Source organism: Marmota marmota, unplaced genomic scaffold, assembly GCF_001458135.2.
Source record: "Marmota marmota marmota unplaced genomic scaffold, marMar, whole genome shotgun sequence".
In the NCBI taxonomy this organism is placed as follows: Eukaryota; Metazoa; Chordata; class Mammalia; order Rodentia; family Sciuridae; genus Marmota; species Marmota marmota.
In genome coordinates this window covers 21,684,968-21,703,635 of record NW_026000037.1, presented here as the reverse complement: position 1 = coordinate 21,703,635, position 18,668 = coordinate 21,684,968, and the positions used below count along the sequence as shown (strand labels likewise).

Below are 18,668 nucleotides of genomic sequence, written 5' to 3'. Positions count from 1 at the left end.
CTGGAGGTTTTCGACTCTGCCTCCAGCAGGATCCTTTGCATAAGCCCAGAAGCCTGGAGGAGAGGCCCATGAGCATGGTGAAGGGCAGGTGGGATCAGAGAACAATGGTTACAGGTTGGCACCAAGACTGCTGGCAGGTGGCTGTGTGACGCAATGCCAGCGGCCCAGGAGGGATACAGACCTCTCTGAGAAGGAGGCACAGGGAGGTAGGAATAGCAGTGACAGCCCTCCTCTGCCTGAGGGTGACTGTCTGGGAGACCTGGACATGCTGGCCAGCATGTTTTCAGATGAGGGAGACGGATGACATGAGAGCTACCAAGTACTGACCAGGTAGTGCCACCTGTTTCCTGCAGTACATCCTTTGGTTTTCAAACACCCTCTAGGAGGGGGCATTGCCCCTATTTAGGAGGTGAGGGACCTTCAGGCCTGATTGACAGCCTGTCTCAGACAGGGAAGAGGAGTCTGGCCAGGATGTGGCTAGAGACTGCTCATACCCAGACTATGACTCTGTGTGTCTCTGTCCCCCCATGTGTCTGCATGTGTCCTTTGCCACCCCTTGTATCCATATCCAGGGAGGTAGGGCTCTCCATTCTGGTCTGGGGTGGGACAACTGTCTACCTTGGGTATTGCTGCATGGGGCAGGGGTGGGTTTGTCCCCATCCATGATGCAGGTTCTACCAGGGCTTCTTTGCTGTGATGCGGTGAGTAGCCTGTGTCCCTGCGAGGAAGGATCCTCAGTCCTGCATGGTGAGGGGTGGGGGTCACTTGCCAGGAGCAATACAGCAAGGTGGTCAATGCTGTGGCTGATGACCCTTCCCTGGGAGCACTAGGGGGGTTGCTGTCTGGACTTCGCCGACTAATGTGAGGGTGTTGAAGAAGCAGGGTGGGGCTTGGGGAGGACGCTGGCCCCCTGCTGGTGGGAGGTACCTGGAGGCTGTGTGTATTGGTGTCCTAAGTACTCAATCCTCAGAGATGGCTTGGCTGTGAGTTGGGGCAGTGACCTTACCGACTCAGGCCCATCAGATAGGACCGGACCTGAAGGAGAGTCAGCTGCTGGGGGTAGGCCTGGGCCTCCCTGGTTCTGGGGAATCAGTCTGTTTGACCTGCTGACGTTTAAGGCCTGATGCTGGGGGACAGATGCCCGTGAGTGTTCTCAGGAGGCCTCTCTGGAGAGCCACTGCCCATACCTCAAGTCTCAGGCCCTTGACGGAGGCTCTGTGGTGGACACCGGCCTGGAGGGCACTCCCTCTTAGTGCTGGGTGCCTGTCAAGAGTGAGTAGGGCCAGGGAGTTGGCTGGCCTGGGCTTTTGGGGCTACGGACCCGCCCAGTACTGCATGAGGGCTCAAGAGAGCCAGAACCCTGAGCCACATCCTCTTCTGGATCTGGATAAAGTCTTTTCTGGTCCTGAAAGAAGGAAATCCCTTGCATAAAAAGATGAAGGCTGCAGACTGTCCAGCCCCTCCTTAAAAGCACCCTGTCCCCTGAGTGCTGGTGCATTCCCAGCCCCCTACCAGCCTCAGAGGGCTTTTCAAAGCCAGTCATCAGTTCTGCCATCCAAGGGTCCTCCCCTGGGGGCTCTGGGGAGACCTCCCCCTGTAGTGGTGCGGCCTGTTGTACAGTGGGCTTCTCCCTTGGGGCTGTGCCTGTTCTATGCGTGTTGCTGGGCCCACTGAACAGGGGTCTGGTGGTGGCTGCAGGGGTGGAGTCGAGCTTTAATGCAGATTTCCCAGGTGGATCTGAAGCCCCTAGCACTGGGGACCCCACTTTGGAGATTGGCCTCTGAGGCTGTCTAGGCTTGCTCAACTTTTTCTCCATCCCTGCAGCGGGTTGGTAGATGACACAGAGGGTGACTTGACTGGGGTTCCCCAGGGACAAGTAGTATAGAACTCCCAACCCTGGGGCCTGCAGGTTGGGGAGACTGAGGGTGATCCTGTCCAGCTGGGCTGTGGCCTGGGGCTGCTCTTGGTGTGCAGCGGAGCTTTTGGAGAAAGAAGAGGAGCACAGGAACCTGCCCCATCCAGTGGCTGGAGATGGGGGCCGTCTGGGGCTTGCCTTGGTCTTACGGGGTGGCTGCCCCGTGGCGGGACTGCTGCTGGATGTCCAGTGCTGAGTGCTAGGTGTTGTCCTTATGTGAGGGGGACCTGTGCCAGGTCCTGTGGCCACGGGTAGTGCTCCTTAGTATATGTGTGTGAGGTGGGTGGGCTAGAGCCTGGGATGGGGGTCTGTAGTCACCTACTTACTGTGTGTCCCTGAGGTGAAGGTGCTCAGCCTGCCACTAACGACCTTCCTCTTTTGCTGCTGCTGCTGCCAAGTTCGAGGCCCCAGGGCCTTTCTCTGAGCAGGCCAGTCTGCTGGACCTGGACTTTGACCCTCTGCCACCCGTGGCAAGCCCCGTGAAGGCGCCCACGCCCTCTGGTCAGGTTGGTTGTGCCCACTACCACCCGCAGGCCCACCAACTTCCAGGGTCTGGGCTTATGTTTGCCCACCTGCTATGTGGCCACGTAGGCTGAAGGTTTTGGGGGTCCCAGATCACCAGGCCCTCTTCCCACTCACTGCCCTGCCCTTCACCTTGCTTCCTGACTCTCAGCCCTTGTCACTCCTTTAGGCGCAGGGCAGAAAACAGACCCAGACTAGCCATCAGACACCCCTCAGAAGAGGGCTGGTTAAATACTTCGTGCAACTTCTGGTTCATCTCAGCACCCTGCCTGTCCTGGCAGCCACTCCCTGACCTGGGGTGTGGGAGCTGCAGACCTAGCTCTTGTTCCTGCTGTACCCAAGCCCTGGGGTAGGGGGTCTCTGTGGACTGCTTGCTCTCCTGTCTCTAACCTCCGTGCTAACTCTGTCCTTCTCCCCCACTGCTGCGCTCAGTCAATTCCGTGGGACCTCTGGGAGGTAAGCTGTGTTTGCTCTGTATCCGGGGGAGCTGCGTCTCTGTGTGCCCAGGCCACTCACCCCCTGCTCCTGTTCACAGGTGCACACACCTGGCACACTCACCCAAGCAGCACACACAGACACGTGCACACATGCACAGGGAGCCCACTGAGGCTGCTTCTGTAGCTGATCTCCTGCTTCTCCTGGTCATCACCATGGGAAAGGGCCTCCTCAGTTTAACTGGAGATGAGGTGTCCCCTCCATGATGTGACATAGCCCTCAGGGCCTGTGAGTGTTTGCCTGTGGACAAGAAGCCAGGTGGTCACCTAGGATGGACTGGGTTCTTTATGGTGGGCAGAGACCTGTGAGGCGGGAGGGCCTTGGAGTGGAGGGCTCTTTTTGGCAGTGGAGGAATGCAGAATGGCATCAGGGAGCCATTTGGTGGGTGAGGGCAGGGCTGTTGTCTTCCGAGATCAGTGACTATGGGCAGGTACCAGGCCAGCTCACTTGGGACAGGTGCCACCCATCAGCTTATAGCTCAGAGTGCTGAGGCCCAGGGAGCGCTTGGAATAGGCCCCATGGCTGGTGGTGGTTGAGCCAGAATTCCCAATGGGCTTGGTCCTTGAGACCTCCTGATGCAAGCTGAGGCCCTGGCAGGAGCAAGTGGATGTGGCATGTCATGCTCTGGGGGCATACACCCCAGTGCTGCTGCTGGGAACTCCAGTAGAGCATTTTACTTGAGCAGCCAGTGACAAGCCTGGTTTGAACAGCAGGGCGAGTTTCATGTGCGGATTTCTGTGGATGCTGAACTGCAGGGTCCCATCCCACCTGACCATTGCCTTGGCAGAGGCAGAAATAAGGAAGGGAGAGAGAGGCGAGCCCTCGGGCTCTGGCTAGACTACCCGCCCCAGGCACCCACACCCTCCCGCCAACACTCTGGCCACTCATGACGGTCTTCTCTTGTCTCGTGCCCCTGCCCAATGTTTTCCCCACCTGGCCTCCCTGCTCCTCCCTTCCCCACCTGCCCCGTTCTCTCCTGGTGGCCTGTCACTAGCCCACAGAGAGTCCAGCTGGCAGCCTGCCATCCGGGGAGCCTGGTGCTGCTGAGGGCACATTTGCTGTGTCCTGGCCCAACCAGACGGCCGAGCAGGGGTCTGCCCAAGTAAGTGCCTGCCCACCCCCACCCCCTGTCCAGCTTGTCCCCATCTCTGGGGGTATAGCATGGATGAAGAGGCCAGAGGAGGGGGTGCAGGATGGACCAGGCCACTGTGGGCCTGAGGGTGAGGATGGTGTCCTGAGCCAGGAGGCCCCTGGACAAGGTCACTAGGGGGTGTGGGTGTACATGGCTGGAGTCACATCTTGCCTCCCTCCCACTTGCCCACCCCAGTGCAGGGCCCCCTCTGAGTGGGGGAGGGAAGACCATTGTAGAGCACACTTACCAGTTTATACCAGGCACTTTCCAGAATTTTCTCACTTAATCTTCATTATGATCTTGTCAGCCACGCTTCTTCCTTTTCCAGGTGAGGAAGTGGAGGCTAAGGGAGGTCGAGTAACTTGGTTTCAGGGGTAGGAAGTGTCCGAGTCTGTGTTGGCCCAGGTCAGCCCAATTGCAGGGCCCTTGCTGGGGGCTGCTGGGGCATCCCTGACTGTGATGTAGTGTCCAGGGCTGGGAAAGGACCACCCTGCCTGCTGTGAGCTGCATTCCTGTGGGGACAGGAGCATAGATGCAGGCTTCTGCCTGGTCAGATGGGCCAGGCAGGGTGGACAGGAGGCAGCTGGGACTTGGTGATGTCTTAGAGGGTAGGGCCTGCGAGGCATGGTTGGGGTGGCATCCTGGGTTCCTGCACTAGGCTTCTGCATGCACGTCACTTGGTGTTCCTGTGCCTGCCAGCACCTCTTCAGCATCTTCCTGTGTCTGGGGCCTGCCTGATCTGCAGGGGCTCCCAGATTATTCAAGGTCCTGGCAGTGCTAGAACTGGAGACCAGCCAGGCCAATATCCCTGGCCTTCCCACTCAGGTGCTGCCCTCCCCTGGCCTGTTCCCTGTGTCCTGGTTGCAGCATCCTGTCCTGTGTCTGACCCCTTGACGGCATTTATGTTGCAGCCCGCAGAGGCCTTGGAGGTGGCAGGTGGGACCCAACCTGCGCCTGGAGCCCAGGAGCCTGGGGAGACGGCGGCAAGTGAAGCAGCCTCCGTAAGACGGCAGGGACCAAAGCCCTGCTTTTCTTTCCTGCTGTGTCCACCGTCTGTCTGTCTGTCCACCTGCCTGCCTGCCTGCCTGTGGCTCCCCTGTGCTACTTGCCAGTAGGCTGCGGTTCCCGTTGAGGAGTTTGGGGACAGGCTGGTCCGGCACCTGGCACAGACACCTCTCCTTCCCTCCCCGGTGGCCCTGGTTCTTCCTGCACCAGCACCCTGATCAGCTAACTTGTCTCCTGTCCCCAGAGTTCTCTTCCGGCTGTGGTGGTGGAAACGTTCTCAGCAACTGTGAATGGCACCGTGGAAGGCAGCAGTGGGGCCGGCCGTTTGGACCTCCCTCCGGGCTTCATGTTCAAGGTGAGCCCAGGCTAGCAGACCCAGCCCACTGTTCCACTGTGCCTGGGGCTGGGGCCATCCTCTCAGATTTGCTGTCATATGATCCCTGCTATGCCACTCCAACCCACCAAGTGGCCTTGGAGCCCCGCATCACCATTTCACAGGGGTTCACGGTACAAAGCCTCTGCCCTGTGCTGGTCTGGAGGGGGACCACGGGGTTGCTGACATACTCTCCCGACCTCTAAAGGTGCAGGCTCAACACGATTACACGGCCACTGACACCGACGAGCTGCAGCTCAAGGCTGGTGACGTGGTGCTGGTGATCCCCTTTCAGAACCCGGAGGAACAGGTGAGTGGGTGCCGGGCTGCAGTGACGGAGACAGCCAGCAGAGGGCAGAAGAGGCTCGCTGTCTGGTGGTCCAGGACTCCGTGGGTTGCTCCTCCCCTTTCCCTAAAGCCCTTTACTCTCATCCTGATTTTTGTCCATCCTGTCCTCTCCCACTGGCCTCTTCTCCCTGCCCCTCTTCTCTCCATCTTTCAGCTCTTCAGTGTCCTCTTTTCCTTCAGCCTCCATTTCTTCCTCTTAGGCTCTGTCAGCTTTCTCTTTCCCCCTTCTCCCTCCTTACCTACCCCTGGCCCAGGCCACCTTCGTCCCCAAACAGGATCCCTCTTGCTCAGGTCCCTGCCTGCAGGTGTCCTCTGTGCAGTAGACGGAGCAATGGCTGAGCAGTGGCCTCTCTCTGGGATCACATCCACCCGGCTGTTGCCCTCGAGGCTGGCCCTGCTCTGTCCATGCCAGGCCACCGTTTTCTCAGCTGTATTCACAGCTGGGTCTCATTCCAGATGCCTTCTGCGCCTGTGGCTTCTCCATATTAGTTCATCTCAGAGGACCTTCATGGGTTTGGACCAGCTGATTTGCTCAAATGGCTAAGGGCTCTCAGAAGGACTTCACTTTTGGTGCAAGGGAGCCTTTGTGGGGTGTTTGGTGGAGCCCATGGGGACGTCTGGCTTTTGCCCTTAGTTTCAGCACTGAGCACCTGCTGGCAGAGCATAAGGGACCTAGGTCTGAACCCACTGATTCTCCTAAGCCCCCACGTCTCCACTGACCTCTCTAGGGTGCCTGCCCTCACTGGGTGGGATTTCAAGAAGGAGAACCCTGAACCTCAACCACAGGAAGGTTTTGTTCAGGGGTGGCTGGAGTGGGCTCAGATAGGACATCAGAGTTACATGGGACAAGGCAGATAACAACACAAAGGTAAATCACAAAGATCCAGGAAGTTCCCAGGCCTAGTCCAGCCGCAGGGGCAGCATGGCCCAGCTGTGGGCAGGGATGGACAGTCACTCAGTTCCAGGGTAAGCCCTGGGCAGAAGACCCCTGCTAGGGGTCAGCCGTGAAGCAAAGGGCAAGTTGGAAGTGAAGCGCTTGGCAGGATGGACTGGGGACCTTCTAGTAGCTTTTAACTGGTGAGTGCTTCTAGATCTTTCCAGTACTGTATATAGAGATCTGAAGCCTGGAAGGAGAGCTGCTGTCCTCCTCAGTGGGCACTGGGTGGTGTGAAGCCCTGGGACTGGGGCTGGGGGTGTTGTTGGGCATGATTACATCAGTGCAGTGGTCAGGCCGTCTTAGAAAAGAGCAGCTCGCCCAAACCAGGCGTGGGTTTGACCCTAAACCCACCCATTGAGGGCAGGCTGGCTCCTGCGGGGTAGGTATAGGTCTCAGGAAGAGGCATCGGGAGGCATTTTCAAGGTGGGCTGGGCAGGCTGAGAGGCAAAGAGCAGGAAGAGGGACCATCTTCCCAAGAGATTCCAGGGAACCCTGTTTGGTTCTGTGCCCTCTGTCCCTCATCCCTGTGTGATGTGGGTGCTCTCCTTGCACCAGGATGAAGGCTGGCTCATGGGCGTAAAGGAGAGTGACTGGAACCAGCACAAGGAGTTGGAAAAATGCCGGGGCGTCTTCCCTGAGAACTTCACGGAACGGGTGCAGTGACGTGACAGCGGAGCTCCTGCAGTCCTCTGGGCGTGTGAAGAACACCTTTCCCCCCTAAAAAAAAATGTGTGTTTTTTTCTTTTTTTTTTTTCTTCTTCTCTTTTTTCGTTTTCGTTTTTAAACTTTTGAAAAAGCAAAGGGAAACTGAGACGAGAGACCTAAGCCGAAAGGTATTCTCCCAAAGATTAGGTTGTTCTCCCCCAAAAGCCCAATCCTGGCCAGTCTGGTAGAATTCACCAGTGTTTCTGAAGCTGCTGTGGTCCCTAGTTGAGTTCCTGGCATCCTTCTCTGTGCCCGCATGTGTGCCCGGCTGCAGGGCGGGCTGGGGGCCGCCAAGTCACCGCCGCGCTTGCCTGAAGCTTCAGCCGCGCCACCTGGGCAAGGGTCTTCTTTACCTGGCAGCTGCTGTGGGTGGGCGCAGACACCAGCCCTGCCTGGCCCTGCCCCGCAGACCATCCGTGTGCTGTTTGAAAATAAACCTTAGTGTTCAAACAAAACGAAACAAAGAAACAACAACAACAAAAACTGACAAAACACTAAAAAAAAATAATAATAATAATAAATAAAGCCTGTGTGTTTATTTTGCCACCCCTGCCCATCATCTATATCAGGACTCCAGGAGTCCACACAGGAGAAAACCGGGACCCTGCTGGTGAAAGGGGGTCCGAGTGCTTTGTCCAGAGTCTGGTGGACTAGGAAGGGGCCTGGGCGCTGGCCCACCTTCACCCTCCTCTTGCGGCCCCTACTGAGTGCAGCCCCAGCTCCTCCGCTCCATCGGTGATGTGGGCCGGTCTGAGCAGCCCACGATGACACGCAGCAGTGGCCTGGGCCTTCCCAGGAGCTGAGGGAGATTGTGCCTGTGGCCCAGGAACCAGCCTGGACTTGCAGATGGGAAGAACTTGTCTTCCCATAAATTTGCACTGATAGTAAAAGGAGGTGACTGTGAGAAGACTCTGAGCTTTACTTTAGAGTAAAATCTCTCAACTTTGCTTTAGGTGGCACAAGTGTCCTTGCTGTTGGCCCTGACGGGTCCTGTGGGTGACAGATAGTGCTGAATCTGCCATCCATAACTTTCAGGAGCAGTAGAAGTTACAGCAGCAGCAAACAGAGGGTTGATTTCTAGATACCTCTCTTTTGAAAGATTTTGCTTTTTGTGTCTCTCTGCCTCCTTTCCTCTGTCCCTCCTTCCCTCTTTCCTTGTTGACAGCCTTTTTCCCTTGGAGGAGCTGGATTTGGTGCCCAGACCTGGCCAGTTCCACTGCTTCTGAATCTGGGGTGTGTGTGTGTGCCCTGGGCTGTATGTATGTATGAGGAGTTGTGCAGCCAGGGTGGCAACAGGAGAAATCTTCACTTTTATCTCAGTGTGAATATTGAAAACGTAGTCATTGAAAACACCCTATAGCAAAAAGAATTTGCATGAAGTTTACGACAATATGAGATTCAAAGAGAGGTCAGATGGGACTTTGTTGCCCCTGACCCTCAAGGCAGTTCTGACCCTTGCAATTGGGATAGTTTGGCAGGACAAGCCATGCTTGGTACCCCACTGTGGGGATCTGCAGGGGGCTCCAGAGGGGAGCCGGTAGGTCTCCAGAGACAGTGCCCAGAGCAAGCATGCAGGGTGCGAGGGCCACACTCATGGCTCCCCCTGAGCATCAGCTGGTCTGTGTTGGACAGCTGAGGTGGCACTAGGCTCCTGTCAGGGAAATTCAGAGCCAGGTGGCCTGGACCAGAGGTTAGGGAGGTGACCAGCTGGGCAGAGAACTGAGCTGAAGCCAGGACGGAATGAGGCACAAAAGGCAGGAGCCTGTGAGCCAGTTTCTACACCTGGCACCTGGGCATGCATGGCCCTGGCATGTTTGCCAAAACCTGGCTTGATTTGTGTTGATCAGAGGGCAAGGAGGCCTGATCCCTGGGCAGGGCTCCTGGCTTTCACAGGGGGCAGGCCAGGGTGGGTTCTGGGCCCTGCATGGAGGGCCAGGCTAGGGGTTTGGAAGGAGCCCAGTCCTCTGCTCTGGCTCCCCGTTGCCCTCCGGGGGGGCCAGGAGAGTGGTGGGGAAGATAGTGATGGTGCAGAGCCGGGCCTGGGTGGAGCAAGGCCTAGGCAGGTGGGTCAATTGTGTGCGGGTGCCTGCAGTACTTTCAGGTGCCTCGGGGTGGTGGTGGGGGGACAGGACCCACCTGGAGGCAGTCGTAAAGCTTTCTGGCAAGTGTGGGCCTCTCTGGGAATCTGTGAAAGTCTTTAGAAAATTGATTGACTTATTTATTACTTCTCTATGTTATGAACCAAGTTGCTGATAGGAAGCAGGATTTTAGCCCATGGGACTTGGCAGCCGGAATCATGACACTTTAGGGCTGGGGATGTGGCTTGGGAGTAGCATGCTTGCCTAGCATGCATGAGGGCCTGGGATCGATCCCCAGTACTGCCAAAATACATGTATATAACTACGTATCTTATCAGTGCGAATGGCCCAACTGACCCCATGGTCAAGGCCATGGGCTCTGCACAGAGGGCCCCTGGGGTGTCTCAGAAGTCTCCATCCCAGTTCAGGGAACTCTTCCTGGTCTCTTTGCCCTCCTGCCAGCTCCCAAGGCATCCATAGTGGCTAGGACACCTCCCCAGGGACACCCTGTGGCCTTTTGCTTCCCGTCCTTGGTTGGATTTGGTAACCATGTTGGGATGACTATCTGGTTCTTCTGCCCTGGAGACCTTTGGCCCTGCCTCTGGGAATTTAAAAAAAACATACCCAACCCCAAAACTGGGCTCCCTGAAGGGACATTGTGAAGGGAGGCCAAACATGGGGTTCCTTTGCTCAGAAGCCTTGGCTGGGCCCCCTTGTGTCCAGGTGTACGGGCACTCAGGTCTCCCACGACACTCCTGGGTCCCTGTCCTCTAGCGTCAGCTTCATCTTTGGACCGGTCTCCAGTGGTTCTGGTTTGCTGTCGGCACCCTTCCTTCCCAGAAGCCCCCAGTAAATCTTGTGTCATTGGCCTGATCTGTGTCAGGTCCCCAGTCCTGAACCAATGGCGGTGGCTGGATATGGGACCTGTGGACAGGCCCAAGACAAATAGGGCCTGAAGCTGCAAGTGGGCAGGTTAGCTGAGGCAAGGAGAAGGGGCAGTGGATTCTAGGAGCTCAGACCCTGCATGTCCACTCCACAGTGGTCTCCAGAAAGGGCATGAAACCAGGAAACTTAAGTGGACATAAACTATGAATAGGTGTGTATGTGAGTGTGTGTGTCCCTGTGTGTGTGTGTGTGTGTGTGCAGTGTGACATGCTCTTGGACTTCCCAGCCTCCAGAGTCAAAGCCAAAATAAACCTCTTTATAAACCACCCACTTCCACATATTTGACTGAGACACAGGATTTCCAGGGGCCTGGGACATTGGGGCCAGTCTCAGGCAGGGAGCAGCAAGTGTCACAGGCAAGTTGGGGACCCGGGGTTGGCTGAGTTGGAGAAACCTGTGGAGTCCAAGCTCTTCCTGAGGAGCCTGAATCTCAGGAGAGAAAGAGGCCAGGGAAGAGATGAGTGGACCCAGCCTAACGGGGAGTAGGAAGGAGGCTCAGGGAAGAGCCATTAAGAGACGGAAGATGTGTTGAGGGCATCTTTGAGGAAGATGATAAGGGACTGCTGAATTCCTTCCCTTAGGAAGACCTTTGGCCAAGGGGACAGGGATACAGTCAAGATGGCGGCATTGCCAGCCTGCTCTTGGGTCTTTGGGGCTCCGTGGGCAGGGACTGCTATGGGCAGGGACAGGCAGGCTGCCGCTATGAGATTGCAGGCCCTGACTCTGACAATGCAGGAGAGCAGACCACTGAGGGAAGGCCCTTCTCAGAGTAATTAAAAAGGATAATTAATGAGGCCAAAGGAAGGTGCCTTCCCGACAGCCCCTGATTACAGATGAAGATCCAGGCTGGTGGAGGGAGAAGGGGAGACGGGACATTTTTCCTTCTCCCAAACAGCCAAGGTCAAGGATGGCTGTGGAGTCTTGATAAAGGCCAGGCTTTGACCCCTAGGGTGGGTGGAGACTAAAAGGCCCTGCTGTCCTCCCTGCCAGTCAACCCTAGGCATTTATTTCATGTCCCCATTGTGCCCTTCCCATGTGACCTGCCAGGGGCTGGGTGGGCAGGAGCCACAGCTTTGCCTTGAAGGTGATAAGCTTATGGTGGGCCAAGGTTCACCGAGAGAGACCATCTCAGCGTTCTTCCTTCTGGGAGCTTGATAACATCACCACGTTCTTATTTTGGTAGATCAAGAGGACACACAGTTTCCATAGAGCAGTCTTGTAATGGGCTGAGAACTTTCTGGAAGGTCATCTTCCATTATGAGCTGATGACCCACATCTGTACCTTCGGGGCAATGTTTCTATCCATCTTCAGCGATGGGCATCTTCCCTTATGCCACGGGCACCTCAAACTTTAGGTCTGTTAAACCTGTATCATTCCCTGGACTCTTCCTCTGCTCTTGGGGCAGATGCTGCTCAGTGCTCAGCCAGTACTCATTCCCTCCACCTTCCTAACTGAACTATGATGTTGTCTAAGGAACCAATATACTTCCCTAAAACCTCATTATTCTAGATTTCCTTGCAGCTATCAGTAGCTTTATAATCGGGCCAATGAGATGATTGACATCCCTTCCCTAGTAAGAAGTCAAAACTTTGCTAAGAGAATGGCTTTCACCTCCTTTTCCTGCCTGGGAGAAAGGGCTGGAGGTGCAGCAGCCATTTTGTGGTGCAAGCACATACCTCTGCAGATGGCCATAAAAACAACTCACAGAGGATGGCAGAGGGCAAAGGTGGAGGCATTCAGAATGTCTAGTCCAACCTGGTCGTCTGTCCTTCTGACATATTTGTGTGAAACAAACAATCTGTTACTTGAGGCCTTCCTGAATACTCCCTTGTCCTTTCCTCATGTCCTCTGATTTGACTTCCTAGAGAATTCTGCATCTGCCTCACCACCCTGACCCAGGCTTGCCCTCCATTTCCTGTGCACCCACTGGGGTCCTGCTGCCAGGGTGATTCCTCTGAAACTTATTTCTGACCTTAGCATGCCTGGGTTTGAACCCTCCAATAGTCCCCATTTCCCACACAAGTCCAGACCCCTTAATGAATCCTTCCTGTTCTGGCCCCTAGGCACACATTTTCTGCCCCCCTCTGCCTGGCATGGCCTGTCCCAATAACACTGCTGAGCCTCATGCCTCTTCTCACTGTAACTTTTCTCTCCTATGCTGTGGCTGAGCAGGCCTCAGGGATGTTCCCTCTTTCTCTCCCAGGTGACTCCTACTTCCTTGTAGGACACAGGGCCCCGTGGGGAATGGCTTCCTCTTCAGCGCTCACCTGTCCAGGAGACATTTACGCACTGCATGCACCATGTTTGAGCCTCCTGCCCCTCCTGCCTGGATGCTGACTCCCTGTGCAGCCCCAGCCCTGGCCAGAGTCTCAGTGAGCAAATAAATGCTGGGCTTTGCTCGGATGGGTCCCTGCCATAGGCTCACCCTCCACTTTCTGCAGAAGCCACAGGGCACTGTACACTAAAACCTGGAAAAACGACTCATAATCCTCTCGCCCCACCCTAAAACCATTTATCACTTTTGCCAGTAGATTTATAAAAACTCAAGGCCAGGCTCTGGCATCTCCCTTGGTCATGACTTACCTGGTTAGATTTGATATCGACATCTCAGTCTCAACCTGTGTCCTACCAGGGGCTGAACCTGCCATCCAGACTGGGCCAAGGGCAGGGAACGAGCCCTTGCAGTTCTCAGAACCCACCATGTGACTCCAGAAACCTATTAAAGCCCTCAAACCCAGTTTCCACATCTTTAAGTAGGGAGTTTGGATGACAAGATGTGTTATAATAAAATTGCTAAATTCTGCCTGCAGAGCCCTGGGGCCCATCATCATAGGCTCAGATATTTATTTGGAATGCTAGTTTTCCTCAAGTTTGGTCCCTCCAACCCCCACTATTTTCCTACATGCCATAATCTTTCTCTATTTTGTTTACAAAAGTTATTTTAAAATCTTATTTATGTATATATTTTTATCAGTGCATTACAATTGTACGTAACAGTAGAATTCGTTGTTACATTCTCATAGAAACACACAATATAACCATATAATTTGGTCAATTTCATTTCCCAAGCTAACAAGTATTTTGAGAGACCATGAGATCTGGCAGCACAGATTAACATTCTAAGATGTGTAGCCATAATTTTTTAAGCCCATGATAAACTCCATCCTAGTGAACGTCGGTCTTTCAAAATAAGGGTGTGTGTGTGTGTGTGTGTGTGTGTGTGTGTATCCTTATTCTAACAAAAGGCTGCAATTGTTCAGCACATTCTAGAATTTCTTGTCTAGGACACATCTCCAGGCGTGTGTGTGGCGGCAGTGCTGTTGGATGCCATCCATGCTGAGAAATTGTTATCTTCTGTCAGGAAATTCAATTTTGGGGTGATAGAAAGAAAATAATTTTTAGTTGAAAGTTGTTTAGCATTTGAAGTTGGGATGGATTGGATTAGGAGGAAGCCAAAAAAAAAAAAAAAATTCCTTTAATGGAAATGAAATGTTATCTGCTGGGGAAAAAAAAAGAAACCTACCCTTAAAGAGCATGTTTGGTGCCCCTGGCCCTGCAACCCTGGCCTGGGTGGGGAAGTCAAAGGACCAGTCAGTCTGTATGAAAAAGAAATGGTAATTGTGTTTCTGTCTGTGGGGGACAGACAGCGATTGGGTGTGGGGATCCCCCAAAATGGGGAGGGGGGAGAATCAAGAGGAGAATCTGGAGGGAGAGATGGGGGTCCAGGAGGAAGGCTGAAGGATGTGCCTGGGGGGCCAGGCTGCGGGAATGATGTATCCTGGCAGCAAATGGGGGCTGAGGACTGATGCTCAGTTTGAAGCTGGTTCCGTTCTGTGCTGGGTTGAAAAATTCCATCGTCCACTGTAAATCTTGAGTGTATCAATGTGGTGTTAAGGAGATGGGGACAAGGGACGGACTCCATGTTGGAGCTGACACAAAGCAGGGAAGGGCTGATTTGCAGAGAGGAGAGCATTTGCTGAGAGCAAATGTCACACCACCATCTCCCAGCCACTTGCTTGGCAAATCTCTTTGGAGATGGGGGGGGAGGGAAGTGAAATCTCCACATTACAAGGATTTGTTGTATGAATGGGACCTTTTTACTTGGGTACAAAGAAGAACACAATCCTGGAAAGTGCAAGGACCCAGGGCTAATGATAAAGCAGGTATTTGGGTTGTACTCAGGCACTTGGAAATATGTGTTGGGGTGGCTCACAGCTGGGCTCTGGAGTGAGAAGCATCTAGATTTTATGATGTGACATTGTCTTGGGCTGCAGTTTCATTTCCTGTAACTCACAGAATTGTTGGGTTCATTAAGAAATCTTACAATGCCTTTTTTTTTTTTTTGGTACTGGGGATTGAACTCAGGAGCACTCGACCACTGACCCACATCCCCAGCCCTATTTTGTATTTTATTTAGAGACAGGGTCTCACTGAGTTGCTTAGTGCCTCGCTTTTGCTGAGGCTGGCTTTGATCCTCCTGCTTCAACCTCCCAAGCCGCTGGAATTACAGGCGTGCACCATGGCACCCGGCTACAATGCAATTTTTTTTTAAAGATAAAATCAAACATATATGCATATATCATTCAAACAGAACGATTTTCATAATTTGTTTTGCTTCTTTTGGGTGCTGGGACTGAGACTCTTATGCATCCTTAGCATATGCTCTATCACTGAGTTACACCCCCGGCGCCACGGTTCACATTTTATTTATCTAATTAACGAGGAACCAGCAAGGTGCTATATATAGGCTGTTTAAAGGAGAACTGGATTTATAGAGGTTTACATTCTCCAGGGGACAAGATTCATGCTCACTGCCTTGGTTAGGAATCACATGCATCACCAAGAAGAGGAAGTGCCTATAATCCCTGCAACCCTGGGGACCTGACACTGTCTTTACAGGATGGCATGACGGCTCCTGTGGAATCAGACAATGCCCAGAGTACACTAGACAACATCTAGAATTCCATCAAAGGGACACTAGGGAAGTTTTAGCCCATTTAAAACCTCTCATGATTGTTTTATTAAATGGGAAGATCCTAATAATCTCAAGATCATAATAATCTCCAAAATTTATTCTTGATCACAAAATGATGGGTCTCATTAGGTTTGGTCTGAATACTTAGGGTGCAGCAAGAAAGTGACTCTATAGGCCTCCTCGAGACTATTTTCAAGTCTAGAGAGCTGTGTGACAGGCAGGCCCTGGATAAGCTCTTCTAAATGTTTGCATGAGTTTGAATTTTGGGTTATGGTTTTGATGCTGGAGATGAAATCTTGGATGATTTCTTCTCTTCTCAAAATTCCCCAAATTAAATGAAGCTCCTGACCTGCAGAGAGCTATCTTCTTTGCCACCTGTGAGACAGGGACTTTAAGTCAGGGGCCCGGGTATTCTTCCTTGAGGGTTTTGTAGCATTGAGTCAGTCTATAAAGTGGCTCATCATACCACTTTATGATGAGAATCCTTCCCAATATGACATACTAAATATGGCCCTAAGGTGACGTGCAATTATGTACTAGTGAAAAGGGTAATTTCTCATTGAATCTATGAAAGTAACTATATTTCCATGAAAAAGTTAAGGAGACTGAGTGAGTTTTGGAATTCTGGGAGGTCAGTGAGAATCAGATATCATTGAATTGAGTTTTTTTTTTTTTTTTGTGGCACTGGGATTGAACCCAGTGTTGTGGGGCAGGTTGCTTAGAAAACACACCAAGTCCAGTTTTGTCCAAATGGAAGAGTCTTTATTTATCTGGCCGGCTGGTAACTACTCCCCACAGGACCCATAACTGTCTCTGCAAGGAACAGCCCCCAGCCTGAGCATTTTAGGATATTTAAAGGCAAAAAACACATCCGGGTTGACATAGCTGCAAGCAAGCAGGTGCAGAAGCTGAAATGGGCAGTCAGCGAGACAATGCAATGGGGACATTGGTATTTCCCTTGGGACTTTACAGGTTGGCATAGCAGCAAGCAAGCAGAAGGGAAGGGGGTCAAAATGATCCTAGTTCAGTATAAGTTAGAGAAATGTTACTGAGGTCTAGAGGATCAACCTCTGACAAAGTACATTGCCCAAGAAAAATGGAAACCAAAGAGAACAATTTTACATTGTATAAGAATTGCTATTTTGTGTTGCCAAGTATGTTATGCTAGGTAACTATTAATGGGTACAGAGGCAGGGCTTTCCCAGGGGAGAAGCATTTCTTACATGACATGGAGTCTGGGTAAAATGGAGTCTGTTTGGTCATTGCCCGTGTAGCCTTGCCCATAACACTAGGTCCTTCCACACACTAGGCAATTGCTCTGCCATTGAACTACATGCCCAGCCCTGGATCCTGGGCAAAAGGCTGCCTTCAGGAAGCTGCTGCTCTGAACCGAGAGGACCTGGAATCCTGGCTCCACCTGTGTGAAAGTGGCCTGAGTGAGGTCAGCCCAGTGGTCTGTTGCATGAGATGATTTACCCAAGCCCCTTTTGCAGGTGTACTCTGGCCACCCTTGTTTACTGAAGATAGGGCACCTGGTCAGTATCTGATGGCAGAGCTTGCAGACTCATGACAGAGCAAACAAAAATTGACTTGTAGATGATAAGAATAGTGGTTAATTTACAACAGCAACCAGTAACCCACAAATGCAGGAGAGTGAAATCTCTATCGGGAATTTTCTATGAGTTCTGATCAATGTTTCTGTCAGGGTAAAACAGCTTACAGGTAAGGGCACTGACAAGCTGCAGGCCTTCCCAGAAAGCATGTGATGAATGAAATATTTCTATAAATGACATTTTATGCGCTGGGGTTGTAGCTTAGGCTGGGGTTGTAGCTCAGTTGGTAGAGCGTTTGCCTTGCACGTGTGAGGCACTGGGTTCGATCCTCAGCACCACATAAAAGCAAATAAATAAAATAAAGATACTGTGTTCATCTACAACTAAAAAACAATTTAAAAAAAATGACACTTTACGGATACAAACTTAACCTAAGGGAGGCTGAGTGTTTCTTCGGATGTGACAATTCTTCCCACGCAGCCCTGATTAAGGAATAACAAAAGTACTCTAGCATCATTCTTGCTCTTGTTTTATAAGCAGAAAGAGCAAATCTTTATGAATTTTCAGGGGCCTTCTAGGAAGTTTCTTAGAATATTTTCATTGAATTTATTTTAGTATTTCTAGATTCAAGATCTGAGCTCAGGAAGGAAAAAATCAAAAGAATTATTAGAGATATGAGCATTTAGTTCATGGGTGCCCAGAAACAAGGCTTGCTCATCTGTTAGTGACAATAACAGGTTCTAAAGTGAACACAGATGGCAGCATAATTTTCAAGAACTTTACTTTCACAAGCACATGTATGTGTGTGTGTGTGTGTGTGTGTATGTGTTTTAGTAATCAAAGAGTTAATAAAATCAGTGTAAAGCTGTTTTAGTCAGATTTTTTCCTGCTGTGACCAAAAGACCTGACAAGAACTATTTTAGAGGAGAGAAAGTTTATTTGGGGGCTCACAGTTTCAGAAAGCATGTGATGAATGAAATATTTCTATAAATGACGTTTTACGGGTCTCAGTCCAAAGATGACTCGATTCCTCTGGGCTTGAGGTGAAGCAGAACACTCACTGCAGACAAAATATATACCCTAAAGACACACCCCCAATGACCCACCTCCTCCAGCCACACCCTACCTGCCTATATTAGATTCAGTTAATTCTTATCAGCAGATTAATGCACTGATTAGGTTAAGACTCTCTCGTAACCTGATCATTTCACCTCTAAACTTTCTTGTATTGTCTCTCGCATGAGATTTTGGGGGACACTTTATATCTAAACTATAACAAAAAGCACAGAAATCTCTTGATAAGACACAGACTCTGCTGTCTGGGCAAACTTCATGGATGGTAAAGAACAACCTTTTGTACTGTAATCAGTAATCAGTAAGTCAAGCAGCAAACCCTTCAAAGTGAGTGAACTTTGCCCCAATTTTAATATATTTCATGGTTTCTTTTCAGACCCAGATGTTATAAACCAAGGTAAATAAAATTCACTTTTCCTTTCTTTTTCCTCCTTCTTCACTGAATTATCTTATATTCTAGAATTAAACTACTCTTGCCTTAGAGAACAAAACCGTGTACATGGTTGTATTTTTTGTTTCCATTTCACCTATATGATGATTATCTGAAGTCACCAACTTTCTCTTTCACAGAAAAAAACTGGGAAAGTGGGTAGAAAATTGGGACCTGCCT

At 51.7% G+C, this 18,668-nt stretch overlaps 1 protein-coding gene across 19 annotated transcripts in view; it reads left to right on the top strand.

Moving 5' to 3' along the window:
* Positions 1 to 7,957, top strand: part of Bin1 (bridging integrator 1) — a 61,004-nt gene extending 53,047 nt beyond the window's left edge. For 5 of the 19 annotated variants that reach the window (XM_048812124.1, XM_015479079.2, XM_048812126.1 and 2 more), the window contains 7 exons: positions 2,314 to 2,421; positions 2,870 to 2,893; positions 3,927 to 4,034; positions 4,976 to 5,065; positions 5,314 to 5,424; positions 5,651 to 5,752; positions 7,283 to 7,957. In XM_048812124.1, the coding sequence (XP_048668081.1) occupies positions 2,314 to 2,421; positions 2,870 to 2,893; positions 3,927 to 4,034; positions 4,976 to 5,065; positions 5,314 to 5,424; positions 5,651 to 5,752; positions 7,283 to 7,390 (651 nt within the window). In that variant the 3' untranslated portion in view covers positions 7,391 to 7,957. The remainder of the gene's footprint in view (positions 1 to 2,313; positions 2,422 to 2,869; positions 2,894 to 3,926; positions 4,035 to 4,975; positions 5,066 to 5,313; positions 5,425 to 5,650; positions 5,753 to 7,282) is intronic. The other 14 variants (XM_048812133.1, XM_048812130.1, XM_015479074.2 and 11 more) reach the window with 5 other exon arrangements.
* The last annotated feature ends 10,711 nt before the right edge of the window (positions 7,958 to 18,668 follow it).